Source organism: Giraffa tippelskirchi, chromosome 7 (assembly GCF_054371585.1).
Source record: "Giraffa tippelskirchi isolate mGirTip1 chromosome 7, T2T-mGirTip1v1.2.pri, whole genome shotgun sequence".
Classification (NCBI taxonomy): Eukaryota; Metazoa; Chordata; class Mammalia; order Artiodactyla; family Giraffidae; genus Giraffa; species Giraffa tippelskirchi.
Window position 1 is genome coordinate 1,833,375 of NC_137281.1, and position 18,361 is coordinate 1,851,735.

General features: G+C 53.8%; 2 protein-coding genes and 1 long non-coding RNA gene across 8 annotated transcripts in view; 2 read left to right on the forward strand and 1 right to left on the reverse strand.

Annotated features, from left to right (window-relative positions):
- LOC145514482 (uncharacterized) overlaps nucleotides 1-11,138 on the forward strand; it is a 30,140-nt gene extending 19,002 nt beyond the window's left edge. Inside the window, exon 2 of the long non-coding RNA XR_014060178.1 lies at nucleotides 10,084-11,138. This is a non-coding gene — a long non-coding RNA (uncharacterized LOC145514482). The remainder of the gene's footprint in view (nucleotides 1-10,083) is intronic.
- LOC145514472 (olfactory receptor 5P81-like) lies at nucleotides 560-9,767 on the reverse strand. Its single transcript, XM_081512325.1, has 2 exons — nucleotides 8,667-9,767; nucleotides 560-1,753 (listed from the first exon to the last, which is right to left on the reverse strand). The coding sequence occupies exon 2, from the start codon at nucleotides 1,084-1,086 to the stop codon at nucleotides 811-813; it is 276 nt and encodes a 91-aa protein (XP_081368451.1). The 5' UTR covers nucleotides 1,087-1,753; nucleotides 8,667-9,767; the 3' UTR covers nucleotides 560-810.
- A 600-nt stretch (nucleotides 11,139-11,738) lies between the features above and the next one.
- ZNF835 (zinc finger protein 835) lies at nucleotides 11,739-17,702 on the forward strand. Of its 6 annotated transcripts, none has more exons than XR_014060151.1 (5): nucleotides 11,769-11,972; nucleotides 13,085-13,179; nucleotides 14,411-16,279; nucleotides 16,652-16,725; nucleotides 17,108-17,702. XR_014060151.1 is itself a non-coding variant. In XM_081512231.1 (4 exons), exons 3-4 carry the CDS (start codon nucleotides 13,151-13,153, stop codon nucleotides 16,029-16,031), a joined length of 1,650 nt encoding a protein of 549 aa, XP_081368357.1. In that variant the 5' UTR covers nucleotides 11,824-11,972; nucleotides 12,184-12,409; nucleotides 13,085-13,150; the 3' UTR covers nucleotides 16,032-17,702. The 6 variants fall into 6 exon arrangements, 2 of the variants coding, with proteins under 2 accessions (XP_081368356.1, XP_081368357.1); XR_014060152.1 differs by adding an exon at nucleotides 12,184-12,409 and having other exon boundaries at nucleotides 11,824-11,972; nucleotides 14,411-16,725; XR_014060150.1 differs by having other exon boundaries at nucleotides 14,411-16,725; nucleotides 16,877-17,702.
- The last annotated feature ends 659 nt before the right edge of the window (nucleotides 17,703-18,361 follow it).

The following is an 18,361-nucleotide window of genomic DNA, read 5'->3' on the forward strand; positions in this document are numbered from 1 at the left end:
GAGGGAGGCGCTGAGGCAGCTGATGAGCCTGGGGTCGGTTCTTGCTGGGGGCGGGCCTCTGGGCCCTGTAACCAGCTGTGGGAGTAGGTCAGCACAGGACGGGGACTGCCTGTCCACCCCTCCCCGCTCCAGCCATGCAGAATCTCTGGGACATTCCCTTTCTCATCCGCACCACACACACACACACACACACACACACAGACACACACAGACACACACACACAGACACACGCAGACACAGACACACACACACAGACACACACACAGACACACAGACACACACAGACACACACACACAGACACACACAGACACACAGACACACACACACACACACACACACACACACACGGAACCTAGGTCCTAGCCTTTGAACTGCTTAACTGGGTCTTGGGCTTCCCTGCTAACTCAGTGGGAAGCAATCTGCCTGCTAATGCAGGAGGCCTGGGTTCCACCCCTGCGTCGGGAAGATCCCCTGGAGGAGGGCATGGCAACCCACTGCACTGTTCTTGCCCGGAGAATCCCGTGGACAGAGGAGCCTGGCGGGCTACAGTCCATGGGGTCGCAGGGTTGGACACGACTTAAGGACTAAACAACAACTGCCTCCTGCTTCCCTTCCTCAGAGGAAATAGTATATGATTGCTTTTTAAAAATAAAGTTTGTGTGTTTGAGTTTGTGTGTGTGTGTCTGTGTATATGTCTGTGTGTCTGTGTCTAACACATCATCCATAGAATTATTGAGAGGACAGAGTCCACAGCCTAGATTAAGCATCCATAGTAGTAATTTATTTCTTCTCCCATCGACACCGTGTCTCAGAGGTCAGGCCTTTCCCCCAGCCTGTCCTGAAGGCCCTTCACGTCCTTGTTGCACAGGCCGCAGATGACGGGCCTCACCATGGGGATGAGGACACCGTGGGTCACGGAGATGACCTTGTCTCGGTCGTGGATGGTCTTGGCTCGGGGCAGCACGTCCGTGGAGATGGCCGTGCCAGGGAGCAGGGCCTCCCTTGTGAGGTGCAAGCCACTCGTGGGGAACACCTTGCCGCGGCCCTCCGTGGACTGCGACTGCAGCACGGCCACCAGGACCATCCCGGAGGAGGCCACGACAGGCGGAAGGAGCCCGCAGGGTCAGGGCACCGGCGCCCAGCACGAGCGACTCGCTGGTCAGAGCAGGCAGGCTTGGGCAGGGCCAGGAGCTCACACGAGAAGCCACGCGATGACTCCAAGGGCGTGGTCGTCACGGGGACCATGGGCCACAGGAAGGCTGAGGTCCACGAGGTCCCGGCCCACAGGGCGACACCCACGGCCACAGCGCAGTCACCGACTGCAGTGGCCCACGGGAGACACGCCACAAGCCCCGGGCACAGCCCCACGGTTGCCTGGCCAAGTCCTGGAGAGGTGATGGGGACGGCCACCCAGCGGCCGAGCAGACCCGGGGCACTGTGGACACGGAGGCACACGTGTCCAGGAAGGACAGGCCGCCAAGGAAGAAGCACACGGGCGTGTGGACGAGGACCGCAGCCGACCAGCACAGGACGAGGCTGTCCCCGAGGGGGGTGACGAGGCAGGTCCACAGGAGCGGGCAGTGGGAGACGGCCTGCGCCCGGGGGCGCCGGGACAGCCCTGGCAGGACGAAGGGGACCCCGTTCCGTGCTCCTTCTGAAAGCCCGGGTGGTGGGAAAGTGCGGGCCATCTTTGGGTCGTTCAGACACTGACAGCTTCCTATAAATACCGTTTGATTCTTTCAAGGCACCAACTGTAGGGGTTCCTTGGGACTGCTGCTCAGATTACTATTCCTGTACCCCTGCATTGCTAAATGTTGCTTAATGTCATAGATGAGGGGAAATGGGAACAGAGACGGACTTGATTTCCTCGGCTCCAAATCACTGCAGATGGTGACTGCAGCCACAAAATTAAAAGACGCTTACTCCTTGGGAAAAAGGCTATAACAAACCTAAACAGCTTACTAAAAAGCAGAGACATCACTAGACAAAGACCTGTCTAGTCAAAGCTATGGTTTTTCCAGTGGTCATGTATGGATGTGCGAGTTGGACAGTGAAGAAAGCTGAGCGCCGAAGAAATGATGCTTGTGAACTGTGGTGTTGGAGAAGACTCTTTAGAGTCCCTTGGACTGCAAGGAGATCCAACCAGTCCATCCTAAAGGAAATCAGTCCTGGGTGTTCATTGGAAGGACTGATGCTGAAGCTGAAACTCCAATGCTTTGGCCACCTGATGCGAAGAGTCAACTCATTGGAAAGGACCCTGATGCTGGGAAGGATTGAGAGCAGGAGGAGAAGGGGACGACAGAGGATGAGATGGTTGGATGGCATCAGCGACTCAATGGACATGGGTTTGGGTGGACTCTGGGAGTTGGTGATGGACAGGGAGGCCTGGTGTGGTGCGATTCATGGGGTCGCAAAGAGTTGGACACGACTGAGATTCTGAAAAACAACAACGTTTGTCATAGCTTTTCTTCTAAGGAGCAAGCGTCTGTTAATTTCATGGCTGCAGTCATATCAGCCTATAGTTTGTGCCATCCCAGTGAAAATCCCACGAGAGTGTGTGTGTATGTGTGAATGTGTGTACGTGTGTGTGTGTGAAACTAGACAAACCAAATCTAAAAGTTTTGTGGGAAGATAAAGGACCTACTCTAGTGGAAAGCAATGCTTATCTCAAAGCTACAGAAATTCAATTAAAATTCAAGTGTCAATTAAAATAAACATTTTAAATTTCAATTAAATTAAAACTTTAAATTAAAATCAAACTGTTAATTAAAGTAAAACTTTAATTAAAATGTCAATTAAACTAAAATTAAGGAAATCTGACTGATGAGCTAGCAAAGATAGCAAAGAACTGAGCCAACACACAAATGTTTATTTAATTTATATGAAAAGACAGAATTGCAGGGAAGTGAAGAAAGTAAAGGCATTTCAATAAATGGCTTTAGACCGATTCTCCACTATTAGGAGAGAACGTGAAATTTTCTCAAGCCCAAATTATTCTTAAAATTATGTGCCCTCCACATAGAAACATAATCTAAACTAACACAACACAGTAAAGCAACTATAAGCCAAGAAAATTTTTAAAAGATAAAAGACAAAAAGTAAGAAGGAAAAGTAAATTCAAAATCAATAAAACTCATAGAAGATAGTAGGAGACACATTGCTTTAAGGTCTGTTTAGACTGTAAACCAGAGCAATTGTTTTGACTACATGAAAACTAAGCCCTCTGTTAATCACACACACACAATGAAAGGAACGCAAAGTCAAGCTATAATGTGGGAAATTATCTCCAACACCTCTCTTTGAGCATATGTTCATGTCTTGAACATGGAAATGACTTCTATAAAGCCAAAAGAAGAGGAAAAAACGTGAGAAGAAAACACTGGGGAAGAAACTTGGACGAATCCGTCAGAGAGAACAACCCTGAACCGCCATTCAACAGATGAAGAACATCCACAAACGGGCTAGCAGTCGGGGACACGCAGAAGGAAACGTGACGGGATAGGACTGCAACCCCACATACGGCCGGCAGCAAACAGCTCACTGCCACGCTTCACAATGGAAGGTACGTGGGAATACTCATCCACTATTGCGGAGGCCGTCACAGCAAACTTGGCAGAATCTACTAAAGTCGAACATACATAAATTTATGACAAAGCAGTTCCACTCCTGCACGTGTATTTGACGGTGACGCATTGAGCACCCAGACACGTACAAGAATCCCTAGCAGTGTCAAACCAGAAACCACACGAATGCCCATTGACTTCAAAATATAGGGAAACTTAACGAAAAAAAAAGAAAAAAATGTAATATGCTGGAGATAAAATGGACCTAAATTACAAAAAAAAAAAAAAAAAAACTATTAAAATGACCAAATGAGAACTTCCCTGGTGATCCAGTGGCTAAGACTGACCTCGAAATCCAGGGGACCCGGGTTCGACCCCCGGTCAGGGACCTAGATCCCACATGCTGCAACTTAAGATCCTTCGTGCCACAACTAAGACTCCTGTGCAGCCAAATAAATAAATATTTTTAAAAAGACAGCTACGTGCAACAACACAGTTCAGTCTCACAGATGTGTTAGGCAAGATGCACACGTGCGTGCTAAACCCCTTCAGTCACATCTGCCTCTTCTGACCCCGTGGACTGCAGCCCACCAGGCTCCTCTGTCCATGGGAGGCTCCAGGCGGGAATCCCGGAGCAGGTTGCCATGCCCTCCTCCAGGGGATCTTCCCGACCCAGGGATGGAACCCGTGTCTCTTACATCTCCTGTATTGGCAGGTGGGTTCTTTACCACTAGCGCCACAAGGGAAGTCCCTTTGAACATGATTTCCAGGACCATGTAGCATACGCATTAACATATGTAAAGGCCAATCACAGCTGAAACAAAATTACCCTCTCAGACAACAGCACTGCATGGATACTCCTGTCCTCAGGGAGGGCAGAGGGTAGCAATGAAAGGAAACAAGGGAAAAAAATCTTTGGGAATAACAAAAGTTATGGTTTCACCAAGAAGTGGGTATGGTTAGATGTGATTACTGTTGAAGTTTACTGCATTGTAAAGTCTTGTACTTTTCTACATGCGTTATGTTTCACAACAGGGGGAAAAAATTGTTTTTCATGAAAAAAGACCTAACTTTTTCACGATTCAAGGGCGCCATCTAGTGGTCTGATGGGTACTTTATGAACGATTCAAGGGCGCCATCTAGTGGTCTGATAGGTACTTTATGAACTCGGTGAGTTGGTCGCCTAGTCATGTCCGCCTCTTCGCGACCCCATGGACTGTAGCCAGGCTCCTCTGTCCGTGGAATTCTCCAGGCCAGGATACTGGAGTGGGCTGCCATTTCCTCCTCCAGGGGATGTTCCCAACCCAGGGACTGAACCCGGGTCTCCTGCGTTGCAGGCAGATTCTTTACCATCTGAGCCACCGTCCCAGGCTTCATGAACGCAGAGGCATTCCCTTAAATTGAAACAGAAAATAAGTGATATAGTTTTGTTACTGAGTATTGTCCAGTTAAAAAAAAAAAAAAGCACAACATGAAAGTCGTGAGTTAATTTTTATTTGGGTTGAAATGAGGACTGCAACCCAGGAGACAGCACCTCAGGTAGCTCTGAGAAACTGCTCTGAGGTAGGGGTAAGGTCAGTATAGATGTGATTTTGGTGAAGGGGGAATGCATGCAATCAAGCACATGTTTTCCCAGAAGGCTTCTGCTAGTCTGATGAGGCTTTCTGCTAGTTACGAGAAGCAGTCATCACCATGAATTAGTTTAGTGCTCTTCTAGGTATGAGGAGATAGGAGAACTGGGCTCATAAAATCAGCTCCTGAAGGCCTGTCCGGCCAGCTTTTCCCCGAGCACAGAGCGCCTCCTTTCTGCTCCTCACCCTGCACTCCTTTCAGGGGGTGCTGAAGGTCAGCAGTTGCAGCAGCACCCGATTTAATCCTTGCGGAGGTGGGTGGCAAGTGCTAATGGCAAGTGCCAATCTGTATTAATAGTTGACAGTGGAAAACTACAAGATGTGTGTGCATGGAGATTATGTCTAACATAAAGAGAGCTTGTTCTGTGCAGGCTTGGGCAGCAGCGGCCACCCTGGAAATCAGTGAGGAGGGGTCCCTGGAGAGATGCCTGTAGGGAATTTCACCTCAAAACTCACCGCAGCTACAGAGGAGGGCTAGGAATCCCTGACACGAGGGCTTCTCAGGTGGTGCTCATAGTAAAGAACCCACCTGCCAGTGCAGGAGATGCAAGATATGCAGGTTCGATCCCTGGGTCGGGAAGATCCCCTGGAGAAGGAAATGGCAACCCACTCCAGTTTTCTTGTCTGGGAAATTAATTGACAGAGGAGCCTGGTGGGCTACGGTCCATAAGGTTGCAGACAGTCGGACACGCCTGAAGTGACATAGCGTGACATGAACTGCAGGGGATGGGACTGATCTAACTCCCCCACACACACACCAAAAAATAAATCAATGTGTCTATTCTTTCTCTTGATTTCTGAATTCCTTTCTCTGATTGAGTGGCACTTTCCGCTGCAGGTTACCATGGCAACCAGGACATTCCATCCTCTTAAAGATGTCTCTGATCCACTTGTCTGATAGCCTGATAAAGGCGAAATTACAGAGATGGCAACCAGATTGGTTGTTGACAGGGGCTGGGGGAAGAGGCAGGATGTGATTACAAAAGCGGGAAACGGAGGAGGGTTTGGGGGTAGTGGAAACATTCTGCATCCTGATTGTGGTGATGATGGTGGTATTGAACCTATGTGGGTGTTAAATATAGTAATAGTGAATAAAGTCAACATTTTTAGAAAGTGCTGGTCCAACACTGGAAGCCATTTAAATATATTGCAGGAAAGAAGTCTTAATGACAAGAAAAAATAGTTCTTGCTATGTGTTGTTAAAGGATAAAAAGCAAGATTACCAAGCCTCATACACCATATAATCTCTTTGCACGTGTGCTAAGTCGCTTCATTCGTGTCCGACTCTTCACAGCACCATAGAATGCACCCACCAGGCTCCTCTCTCCATGGGATTTCCCAGGCAAGAATACTGGAGTGGGTTGCCATTTCCTCCTCCATACAATCTCTTTACATGCTGAGAATACACATTTAGCCGGGGAATATACCAATGGTTCCCAAACTGTGCAATGAGGCACCTTGGCTATTTCATTTTATTTTGTAATCAATTTTTAATGGAGTATAGTTGCTTTATGGTGTTGCGTTCATTTCTGCGGTACAGCAAAGTGAATCGGCCATGCATGGACATACACGTAGATCCTCTCCCTTTTGGGCTTCCTGCCCATCTAGGTCACCACAGGGCATTAAGCAGAGGTCTGTGCTGTACGGTAGGTCCTCATTAGCTCTGGGTTTTATACCTATGGTGTATGTGTGTCAATTTCAACCTCCTAAGTCATCTCACCCCGCCTTCCCCCCTTGGTATCCATACATTTGTTCGCTACGCTTGTGTCTCTATTTCTGCTTTGCCAATAGGATCATCTTTATCATTTTTCACCCGGATATTTTAAATCTGAGGGACACAGCAATATTCAACATCTGTCTGACACCCCGGGAGCTACCAGTTCCAGCGGATCACATTTTCCACATTCGCTCTCTCTACATTCCTTTCTCTGACAGAAGATTTTTGTGAAGCTGGGTTGTCAACAATTGCTGTAAAGAAGCAAGTGGCCTGTGAAAATCACCTTGGAGTAGGAAATTTGGGGGTGGGGGGAAGGGTCAGTCTGACTCCCAGGTCTGAGAACTTGTGCAGTGCCCAACATGCACACACGGCCCATTACTAAGTAACTGTCATGGTTGAAGGATGAAGGCAACCTCCCTGACCTTCGAGGGCCTGATCTCCTCCCAGTGATCTCGTCCTGCAAAGGACCTCAGCTGCTTGTCCCCAGGTCACCTCCTAGACCTTGACGAGCCCCACTCTCCACAACTTGAGCCCCCAGACCTTTGACCCCACTGGCGCCCCAGCTGCATTGGTGCTTCCACTGTTTAGAAGAGGAGTTTAATTGAAGTATAATTGCTTTACAATGTTGGGTTAACTTCTGCTGTACAACAGCATGTTCACCTGAAACGATCACAGCATTGTTAATCAGCTACACCCCCATATAGAATAAAGTTTAAACAAAGCCTAGGAAAGGTTTGGGCTGAAGAAACCCCAGTTTCTATTCTGTATTTTATATAATTATAAATGTGTTTACAATGTGATGCAAATATATATGGGCTTCCCAAGTGGCACAGTGGTAAAGAATATGCCTGCCAATGCATGAGATGCAAGAGTCGCAGGTTCGATCCCTGGGTCGGGAAGATCCCTTGGAGGAGGAAATGGTAACCCACTCCAGTATTCTTGCCTAGAGAATCCCATGGACAGAGGAACCTGGTGGGCTACCGTCCATGCATGGGGTCACAAAGAGTCAGACTTAGGGACTAGACAACAATAACCTGCTAAATTGACACTGTCACCTTTCTGTTACACTAAATCTGAGGGGGAGTAAGTACTTAAGACATCCGGCTTTTTCTCCCGAAGATGTCACAAATTTAATTCATTTGCTCCTCTCCACAAGCTAATATGCCCCTTTCACAGACAAGGCACAGTTCAGCTGAGTTTAGTTGCTCAGTCATGTCCAACTCTTTGCGACCCCATGGATGGCAGCACCCCAAGCCTCCCTGTCCATCACCAACTCCCGGAGCTCACTCAGACTCATGTCCTTCGAGTCACTGATGCCATCCGGCCACCTTACCCACTGTCATTCCCTTCTGAGCTCCTGCCTTCAGTCTCTCCCAGCATCAGGGTCTTTTCCAATGAGCCAGTTCTTCGCCTCAGGTGGCCACAGTGTTGGAGCTTCAGCTTCAGCATCAGTCCTTCCAATGAATAGTCAGGACTGATTTATTTTAGGATGGACTGGTTGGATCTCCTTGCAGTCCAAGGGACTCTCAAGAGTCTTCTCCAACACCACAGTTCAAAAGCATCGATTCTTCGGCGCTCAGCTTTCTTTATAGTCCAACTCTTACACCCATACATGACTACTGTTAAAAGCATAGCTTTGACTAGACGGACCTCTGTCGGCAAGTAACGTCTGTGTTTTTTACTAAGCTGTCTAGGTTGGTTATAGCTTTCTTTCCAAGGAGCAAGCGTCTTTTAATTTCATGGCTGCAGTCACCATCTGTGATACGAGGCACAGCGAGGTTAAATAACTTGTCCCAGGACGTTCAGCTAGGAGGTAGTGGAATCAGGGTTTGAACCCAGGTCCCACTCAAGGCAAGTGCGTGGACTCCTAACCACCAGTCGCCAGGGCAGCGTCATCATCACCCAGTCAGCCCCGCGCTCGTCACTACCAGTCCCACCGTCGTCATGACAACCTTTATTTCCTCTCTCACCCCACCGGCTTGGATCCAGGCCCTGGGGAGGAGGTGGGACAGGAACGTGGTGATTTTTGAAGACTGTATCCCTTTTCTTACAAATTTTGCGTTCGGGGAAAACGTGGCCATTTCAAACGTATTCCCTGTGCTTCCAGGAGCCCCCTTTGCAAGGATTGTTCCCGGAGAGAGGGGGTTGCTAACATCGCATCTCTTGGCCTAAGGGGCAGAGGACCCCAATCCAGCTTAGAGTGACTTCTTTGCCTCTCCTCCGCTAGCCCTGGACCTCAGAACCTTCCACGGAAATCTTTTATCATTCTTATTTCAGGAAAAAAGAAAACGGTTTAGTTTGAACGGATTTTAGTCGTCTTTCTGTGGCGCCACTGCGCCCTCAAGTGTTCGCTGAGGCTTGGTGCCACCTCGTTTCAGAAATGCGTGTGGGTGTGTCTCGGTATGTCTCCGCCGGGGACTGAGAACAAACTGTATTTACCCTGGTTTACATTTGGCTGATTTCCTTTTTTTTTTTCTTTAAGGATCATTGGTGATTTTTCTAACTCTCCTGAGAGCTGACTTTGATCTTATCTCTCTTTCCCCGCTGGTTGTCTGCACACTCTCTCCCCGCCCACTTTCCCCGGGAGAATTCCTGTGATGGTTAGTTTCATGTGTCGCCTTGGCCAGGCTCCGGCAGCCAGGGATTGGACCAGACTCAGATGTTTCTGTGAAGTTATTCTGTAGATGTGCTCAACAGCTAACATCAGTCTGCTTTTTTTTTTTCCACCGTGCTACACAACTTCTGGGAATCTTAGTTCCAACACCAGGGTTCAAATCCGTGCCCCTTTGCAGTGGGAGTGCAGAGCCTTAACCACTGGCAGGCTAGGGAAGTCCCTCGGGGAAAGTTCTTCAGGCCAGCAGCACCCTGAATTACCTGGCCTACCCCTTCGGCCTCGTCTCCGGGCTCTGCCTCTGTCTCAGGCAGCTCACTGCCAATAAACTGCTGTGTATAATGAGCCACCCCTCCATCCAGTGGCTTTGTTGTTGTTCAGGTGCTCAGTTGTGTCTGACCCTTTGCGACCCCGTGGACTGCAGTGCGCCAGGCCTCCCTGTCCTTCACCATCTCCCAGACTTGCTCAAACTCATGCCCATTGAGTCGGTGACGCCATCCAACCATCTCATCCTCTGTCGTCCTCTTCTCCTCCTGCCCTCAATCTTTCCCCGCACCAGGGTCTTTTCCATTGAGTCGGTTCTTCACATCAGTGGCTTGCTCCTGCTTTACTCAATTCCTGTTGAAGCCCTAAAGCACACCCTATAAGAAATGCTACCGTTCCGAGCCCAGCCTGCTGTGAGGAGGCCCAAGCGGGCCACATGGGGTGTCTGACCAGTCCCAACGGCCACTACGTGGAGAAGAGCCAGGCCCCAGGCGGACCCGTCAACTGAGTCAGTCCCAGCCACCCCCAGCCCTTCACACGCGCCCCCTCCGTGAAGTCCACTGTGGGGCGGAGATGGTGCCCTCCCTCTGTACCCTGCCTCACTTTCTACTCATACACCATTTTCTCTGCTAACCATGAAATAATGAAATGAGCATAATAAAATGTTTTTCTTTATCACATGTCCACACCATGTACTTGAGTAGAAAGGTCCTTTCTTGTATTGGATTAATTCCCGCTTTTTTTTAACGAGGCGGGGGGGGGGAGCTTTTTAGTGATTAGAAAAAAATGCTTGTCTTCTGAGCTCCCTCCCATAAACCTGTATGGTTTATGGAATGTGTAAGAGGTATTTTTTAAATCTTCAAATGTAAAATTAAACCACAAAAAAAAAAAGGACTTGGTGGCTTAAGAGAACAATCCTTTAACCTCACGCTCCCGGGTCTGTAGGTTGGAGGGAGGTTCTGCTCCGTGAGGCCCACGCTGGGAGGGCCACTGGGCATATTCTTACCATACTGAGCTGGAAGCTTCCAGAAGGACAGGGAAACCCACAACGCCTGTGGAGGTCTACATACGAAATAAAAATCTGAAGGGTAAAGAGAGCATAGCCAGCAGAGACAGGGAAGGTGGAAGGCATAAAATAGGAGTATGGGCTTAAGAAACACAAATTACTATGTATAAAATAATCTACAAGCACATATTGTGCTAAATACAAAATATAGCTAATATTTTATACTAACTATAAATGGAGTGTAACCTTTAAAAATCGTGAATCGCTATGCTGTATACCTGAAACATAATATTGTACAGCGACTATGCTTCAATTTAATAATAAAAGCAAGTGTTACAGTCTAATGCGCAGCCTTGGGAGTACATAAAGTAATATGGTGTCTCACAGGGCATTGTGATTCCGGTGACATACATTTGTCATGTCATACATGGTTGTACGTTCACATGTTTCTCTGCCTTCCCAACTATCTAAAAATGAGCTTGTGCCCATTTCTCTGATAGCCAAGTGAATAATTTACGAAGCCTCACCCTAAGAAGAGAATAATTTAGGAAGTCTAATTCTATGGAGAAGCACTTTACAGTGATGGCAGGCCAATACTGACTCCTATTTCAAGCTCTCTACTATAATCATTTGCCCACGTCAATGAGTTTTTCACCTTCTCTGCTCTGAGCTGGAACTACAGCAATCGTCTGAGACAAATGGCTTCCACTGCTTAATGGTGAACTGTGGCTTGCCAACCACAGTGCTGTGTGACCTGGGGTGGCTGACTTAGCCTCTCTGATCCTCAGTCTTTCGAGGCTCTGCGGACTCCGCCTGTTGGCTCCGCCCCCTCTTTGAGGAGGCAGAGTCCCGCCCCCACTTATCGGCCCCGCCCTCCTCGGGCTCCTGGAGAGGCTGAGCGTCTTCATCCACAGCGTGCCGACGCAGGGCCTTCTGGGAGTTGTAGTTTCTGTGACGCCGGCGCGGGGGGCCTCAGTCGCTGAGTGGGCGCAGCGCGGCGCCTTCTGGGAGTTGTAGTTCTTGGGAGCCGAGCGGGCCACAGCTCTCCCGGCGCGCGTGCACACTGCGGGTAGGCCCGGCGCTTGGGCCCGACTATGGAGGCTGCTGCCGTGCTCCGTGAGGCCTGCATGTCCGCGCCACCGCGGGACGAGGGGCCGCCGGGGGTCCGCGTGGACCAGGTAGGGCCAGAGACGGTGGGGGAACTGACTCGAACCCGCCAGGCTTGGCGGGAGCCGCGCGAGGCCTTCGAAGCTGGTCCCGAGGCGAGGGCGCCGAGGTGTGGTGTGCGCATGCGCGGGTGTTGTGCGCGTGTCCCCGTGCGTGTCCGTGTGTCCCCGATACGGTCCTCACCCGCCCCGCGTGCCACTCCAGAAGTTTGTCCCGGTGCAGACGTGCATCTGCCTGTGTCACCGTGCGTGTGAGCCCGCCTGTCAAACCAGAACTTCGTGCCCGTGAACCTGTGCGTGTGACTTCGTGAGTCCGTCCCCAAGGGTCACCATCGGTTTGCACGTGCCTGACCCTCACGGCCTCTGCCCGAGAATTCGAGCATTTGGGGACGTCTGTCTTTGTGTGACTTGGAGCATGTGTGGAGTTTGTTCTCCTGGCTAGGTGTGAGGTATGTAATTCCACAGTTCCCGGGTGTGCACCTGTGTGGGATGACTCTGCAGGTGTGTCTGCCAGCCTGGAGCCGGATGGTCTGTGTGTGCCTGAGCGTGCCTGCGTGTGGAGGGCCCTGCCCGGGGTGCTTATGAGAAGCCTCAGGAGCGTGGAGGTGTGTTTGTGTGTGTGTCTGCGCGTGGGGGAGACCCTGCACACCTGTGACCCGGCCTGTGTGAAGCGCTGCCCACCACGTGACTCGGCCTGTGACGGTGTGCCACTGCGGGGGGGGGGCCAGGCCGGGCCTGCCTGTGGGGCAGCTGCCACGTGTGACTTACCGTGTGTGCAGCCGTGTGTGCACTTGGAGTTGTGCAGGTGTGTGAGATGGCCTGCCTCCTTGTCACCCACAGCATATGGGTGCGTAAGGGCATCTGCGTGCCAAGGGGAGGGATGGTGTTAGCTGCCTCCCTCCCCCAGTATGGTCGCGTGCCACCCCAGCGTGTGTCTGAGGGTGACATGACTGCCTCTGAGCACGTCTGTGTCTCGCCTTCGGTTGCCTGTTTGTGTACCTGCCCGGCCCAGGTCCACCTGCCCTGACTCCACCTACCGTCCCCGCACGCACACGGAGGGGACGCCCTGTGTCCGGCATCTGCCCCGGCATCTGCCTTCACGTCCCTGCTGCTTTCTCGCACAGAGGTCAGCTGGAGCCACGCGGGAGGCACGTGCAGCCAGGACAGGCACCCCAGCCCGAGAGACCTGGATGGGACCCGGTGCTCCCAGACCCACGAGGTGGGTACCACTGCCTGCCCTGGGGACCCAGCCAGGCCCCGCTCTAGCCTGAGGGCTGCCGGAGGGGTGATCCCACAGTCCCGCCGGCAGAGCTCTCACCCTGCACAAAGACCCTGCGTCGCCTGGCCTTCATGCATCGTTCCGAGTCTCCCTGCTCTCTGCTCGGGTCACGCCTCCACCCCATGCCCTGTGCCCAGCCCCTTCACGTTTCCTCTGTCACCCTGGTGGTGGTCCCACCTTAGGCCCTTTGTACTTGCGGTGCTCACAGCCTGGAATGCTCACACCATCACTTCTTCAGTGAGGCCGGCACTGGGGGATGAGCCTTCCAGGCAGATGGAGCAGCCAGTGCAAAGGCCCTGTGGCAGGAGCATGCCCAGAGTCATCTGTGGAACAGGGAGGAGGCCTTTGGCTGGAGATGGGCAAGCTCAGAGCAGGGGAGGGTGGGGTAGAGGCTGAAATTGGGGGGCTGCTGTGCGGGCCATGGAGAGGAGTGAGGCTTTCATGGAGCCATTGGTGACTTTGAGTGGAGGCGGGAGAGGAGAGGGGAAAGCTCTGGAGCCCGGCAGCCCCAGTGTGGGCCCTGGCCTTGCTGCTTCCAGGAGCCTCACTGTGGAATAAAGAGCTGATACATGGCAAGAGCTTAAAGCAGCAGGCCCCAGCCTTTTTGGCACCAGGGACCAGTTTCATGGAAGACAGTTTCCAAGGAGGCTCAGGCCCAGGGGGCAGACACACGGCTGTCTGGATCCAGGGTCTTTCAGGGAAGGGTGTGTTCAGGGGATGATGCCAGGAGCAACCTATCACCCCCAGGATGGCCCCCCACTTGCCCGCCCGCCCCGGGGGCTGCCCCCAGCGGCGGACACTGCCTGCCGTGAGCACGTGTCCCACGCACCAGGAGCGAGGGCTTCAGTATGCATTCTGCGTGGACGCAGTTGAACCCCTAGCAGCAGGGTTTAGAGACGTTTGGGGTTGCCACACCGGGGGGTAATGGGGTGCTGCTGGCATCAGAGAGGAGAAGCCCGGGATCCTGTTCAATGTCCTGTTGAATAGAATGCGCCGGGGGGCCGCAGGACAAAGAACGGCCTGACCAGTAGACAGCCCCCGCGCTGACCCTTTCCCAGCCTGAGCCAGGTGACAGACCTGTTTGGTTCTTCGTTGTTTTCTTTCCTTCCTTCCTTCTTTCTCTCTCTCCGTCCCCCCGCCCCTCTGCCCCCCTCCTTTTCCCGTAACAAAGATGTGAAATCGAGGCAGCAGCAGCTCGGAAAGCCGGGATGGAAGCACTCCTGGAGGGCGCCGCTCCCCAGAGCTCCGAGTTGGGAGAAACCCCCAAACCCGAGGGTGGGGTCAAGGACGGGCCGGAGAACCCGGAAAGCTGTTCGAAGCAGGAGGCCCGCAAGGAAGACCCCATCGGGGACGGGGTGCCCGAGCAAGATGAGCTCGCCGCCAGAACCCCCGAGACCAGCTGCAGCCCCCCGACTCCTCAGGCCGACTGCCGGCCCCAGAGGCGCGGCGCCCCAAGAAAGCGCAGGCCCCTGAAAAAGGCAGCCGCCAGCGCGGAGCCGGCGGCGGCGGAGGAGCGAGGGGGCGGCGGCCCCAGCAAGCCGTGGAAGTGCGGGGACTGCGGCAAGGCCTTCAGCTACTGCTCGGCCTTCACGCTGCACCAGAGGACGCACACCGGCGAGAAGCCGTTCCCCTGCGGGGACTGTGGGCGCGCCTTCAGCCAGAGCGCGCACCTGGCGCAGCACCGGCGCGTGCACACGGGCGAGCGGCCCTACGCTTGCGCCGAGTGCGGCAAGGCCTTCAGCCAGGGCTCCTACCTGGCGGCGCACGGGCGCGTGCACACGGGCGAGCGGCCTCACCGCTGCGCCGAGTGCGGCAAGGCCTTCGCGCGTCCCACGCACCTGGCGCAGCACCGGCGCGTGCACACGGGCGAGCGGCCCTACGCCTGCGCCGAGTGCGCCAAGGCCTTCCGCAGCCGCTCGTCGCTGCGGGAGCACCAGCGCATCCACACGGGCGAGAAGCCCTTCGCCTGCGCGCGCTGCGACAAGGCCTTCCGCTTCTCGTCGGCGCTGCTCCGCCACCAGCGCACGCACACGGCCCAGCGGCCCTACGCGTGCGGCCAGTGCGCCAAGGCCTTCACGCAGGCCGCGCACCTGGCGCAGCACCGGGGCGTGCACACGGGCGAGAAGCCCTTCGCCTGCCCCGAGTGCGGCGCGCGCTTCAGCCAGAGCGCCTCGCTCACCGAGCACCGGCGCATCCACACGGGCGAGAAGCCCTTCGCCTGCGCGCAGTGCGGCAAGGCCTTCACGCAGGTGTCGCACCTGAGCCGCCACCGGCGCACGCACACCGGCGAGCGGCCCTACGCGTGCGGGGCGTGCGGCCGCGCCTTCAGCAACCGCTCGCATCTGGTGCAGCACCACCTGGCGCACTCGGGCGCGCGGCCCTACAAGTGCCCGGAGTGCGGCGCAGCCTTCGGCCACGCGTCCTCGCTGCTCGAGCATCAGAAGGTGCACACGGGCGAGAAGCCCTTCCGGTGCGGCGACTGCGGCCGCGCCTTCAGCCACGGCTCGTCGCTGACGCTGCACCGGCGCACGCACACAGGCGAGCGGCCCTACGCCTGCCCCGAGTGCGGCAAGGCCTTCAGCAACCGCGCCTACCTGGTGCAGCACCATATCGTGCACACCGGCGAGAAGCCCTACGAGTGTGGCGGCTGCGGCAAGGCCTTCAGCTTCTCCTCTGCGCTCATCCGGCACCAGAAGACGCACGCCCCAGGCAAGAAGGCTGGGGGACCCCTCGGCCCCGCTGCCGCAGCCGCCTCAACACCCGGGCCCCCGGCGGGAGGAGGAGCTTGCTGATGTGACAGCGGCGAGCCTGCAGCAACCTCGGTCCTATTGGTGGTGGTGGCTGTTCAGCCGCTCAGTCGCGTCCGACTCTTGGCGACCCCGCGGACTGCAGCACGCAGGCTTCCCTGTCCTTCAGGATCTCCCGGAGGTGACAAACTTCCTGCCCGTGGAGTCGGTGATGCTGTCTAACCATCTGATCCTCATCCTCTGTACATGGTACAACACGCAACCTTGGTGAACTAGCCCAAGAATGAAGACAGGTATACGGGGACCTTCTATAGGCCGGGGCTCACTGAACCTTCTCTACCTCGTGCTCAGCCCCTTGCCGCCGGCCAGGAGACACACCACACCCCGGTGATGCCCGCGAGAAAACCGAGGCTCTCAGAGGCTCCATGAGGTTGCCTCCTCACTCGAGGCTGACATCACAGTGCCAGGATCAAGCCCACATCTGCCAGTCTCCCTGGTTCTAAATCATAAAGAGAGAAGCGTGTGTGTGTGTGTGTGTGTGTGTGTGTGGTCGCTCAGTCGTGTCCGACTCTTTGCGACCCTATGGACAGTAGCCTGCCAGGCTCCTCTGTCCATGGGAGTCTTCAGGCAAGAATACTGGAGTGAGTTGCCATTTCCTCATCCAGGGGATCTTCCTGACCCAGGGATCAAACCCCCGACCCCTGCATTGCAGGCGGGTGCTTTACAACTGAGCCACCAGGTAAGCCCATAAAAGGGTCAACTAACTCAGATACTCTTGCCTAGAAAATCCCATGGAGGGAGGAGCCGGGTAGGCTGCAGTCCATGGGGTCGCTAAGAGTCAGACACGACTGAGCGACTTCACTTTCACTTTTCACTTTCATGCATTGGAGAAGGAAATGGCAACCCACCCCAGTGTTCTTGCCTGGAGAATCCCAGGGACGGCGGAGCCTGGTGGGCTGCTGTCTATGGGGTAGCGGAGTCGGACACAACTGAAGCGACTTAGCAGCAGCAGCAACTCAGATAATGATAAATGTTCTGGACAGGATTTTAAAAGCTATGGGGAAGTCATTCTGCCTTATACGTGAGTTAATTTTAATTTTACGCTAACTAAAATCCTCCAGTACTTTGGCCACCTGATGCAAAGCACTGACTCATTGGAAAAGACCCTGATGCTGGAAAAGATTGAAGGCAGGAGCAGAAGGGGACGACAGAGGATGAGATGGTTGGATGGCATCACTGACTCAATGGACATGAGTTTGAGCAAGCTTCGCGAGTTGGTGATGGATAGGGAGGCCTGGCGTGCTGCACATGGGTTTGCAAAGAGTCTGACACGACTGAGCGACTGAACTGAACTGAAATAGCTTGTTTGTGGCGTATCAAACACTCATTGTACATCTGCTTTAATTATTAAAGACAAGGGCACATGGACCAGAAGTAAAGCGTGTGCTGCCTCCCTTCCTGGGATGCCAGTGCTGGCGCTCCATCAGTAACACTCCCTTCCCAGGCGCCAAGGCATCGTGTATGCGTGGCGGTGCGTTTGTTTTGAAAGCTTGAAGAAACATATCCTTGACTTGCTTAACGTTTTGTTCTGACAATATGTAAACCTGCTGAAAACCATGCTTCTCTGGAGCAATTTCTCAGAATGATCTGGGAGGCTGCCTTCTGGGCTGTAGTCCTCAGTTTGACTCAAATAAAACTCTTTCTATTTTTATTATACAGTATTCTTCTATTATTTTCATTGACAGGGAATTGGTGGTATTTACGAGGCTGGGCAGATCACTCCCAGGGGATGACAAGCGAATGAAAGAAAGGAGCCAACCCAGAGAGAAGTTTGGGGAAAGACTGCCCCGACCCGCCGGTCGCTGGGGTCTGGCATTTGGAGGATGGGGTGACAGATGAGGGAGGCTCCTGTAACAGGAGAGGGGACCCACCTCAGGTCAAGGGGGAATGCAGACCGGACACCGAAGGCACGCTGCTGCTCACACCCCATCACAGTCACGTCTCGACCCTGCCCAGGCCCAGTATTGCGCGTCTGCGCGTCCCGCAATTCTGATGGGTGACACCCCGCAAGGACCACGCTACCTGCCCTGCCCATCATATCATATTCCCGTCCCCACGGCCCCGCCCCTCGCCGCAGGCTCCACCCCCTCTGCAACCGCGCCTGCGCGCTCCGAGGCCGGCGCGACTCCCAGAAGCCCTCGGGGTGCGGTTCTGTCTCGCAAGGCAACCTGTACGTCCAGTCAGCCCCGGGCCGGAAGGGCCGGGAGCGGCTGATCTGGAGTGGGGCTGACGGGCCCTGGCCTCGCCGCCGCCCGAGCTATTTGGCGCCGCCGGCCGGGACTCCGTTTCCCAGAGGGCGCCGCGGCGGCGGAGAC

Coding starts and splice junctions, on each gene's coding strand:
- LOC145514472 (XM_081512325.1), bottom strand. CDS start 1,086: ATGGTCCTGGTGGCCGTGCTGCAGTCGCAGTCCACGGAGGGCCGCGGC.
- ZNF835 (XM_081512230.1), top strand. CDS start 11,889: ATGGAGGCTGCTGCCGTGCTCCGTGAGGCCTGCATGTCCGCGCCACCG. Junction 11,973..13,084: donor CGGGGGTCCGCGTGGACCAG/GTAGGGCCAGAG, acceptor TTTCTCGCACAG/AGGTCAGCTGGAGCCACGCG. Junction 13,180..14,410: donor GGTGCTCCCAGACCCACGAG/GTGGGTACCACT, acceptor CCCGTAACAAAG/ATGTGAAATCGAGGCAGCAG.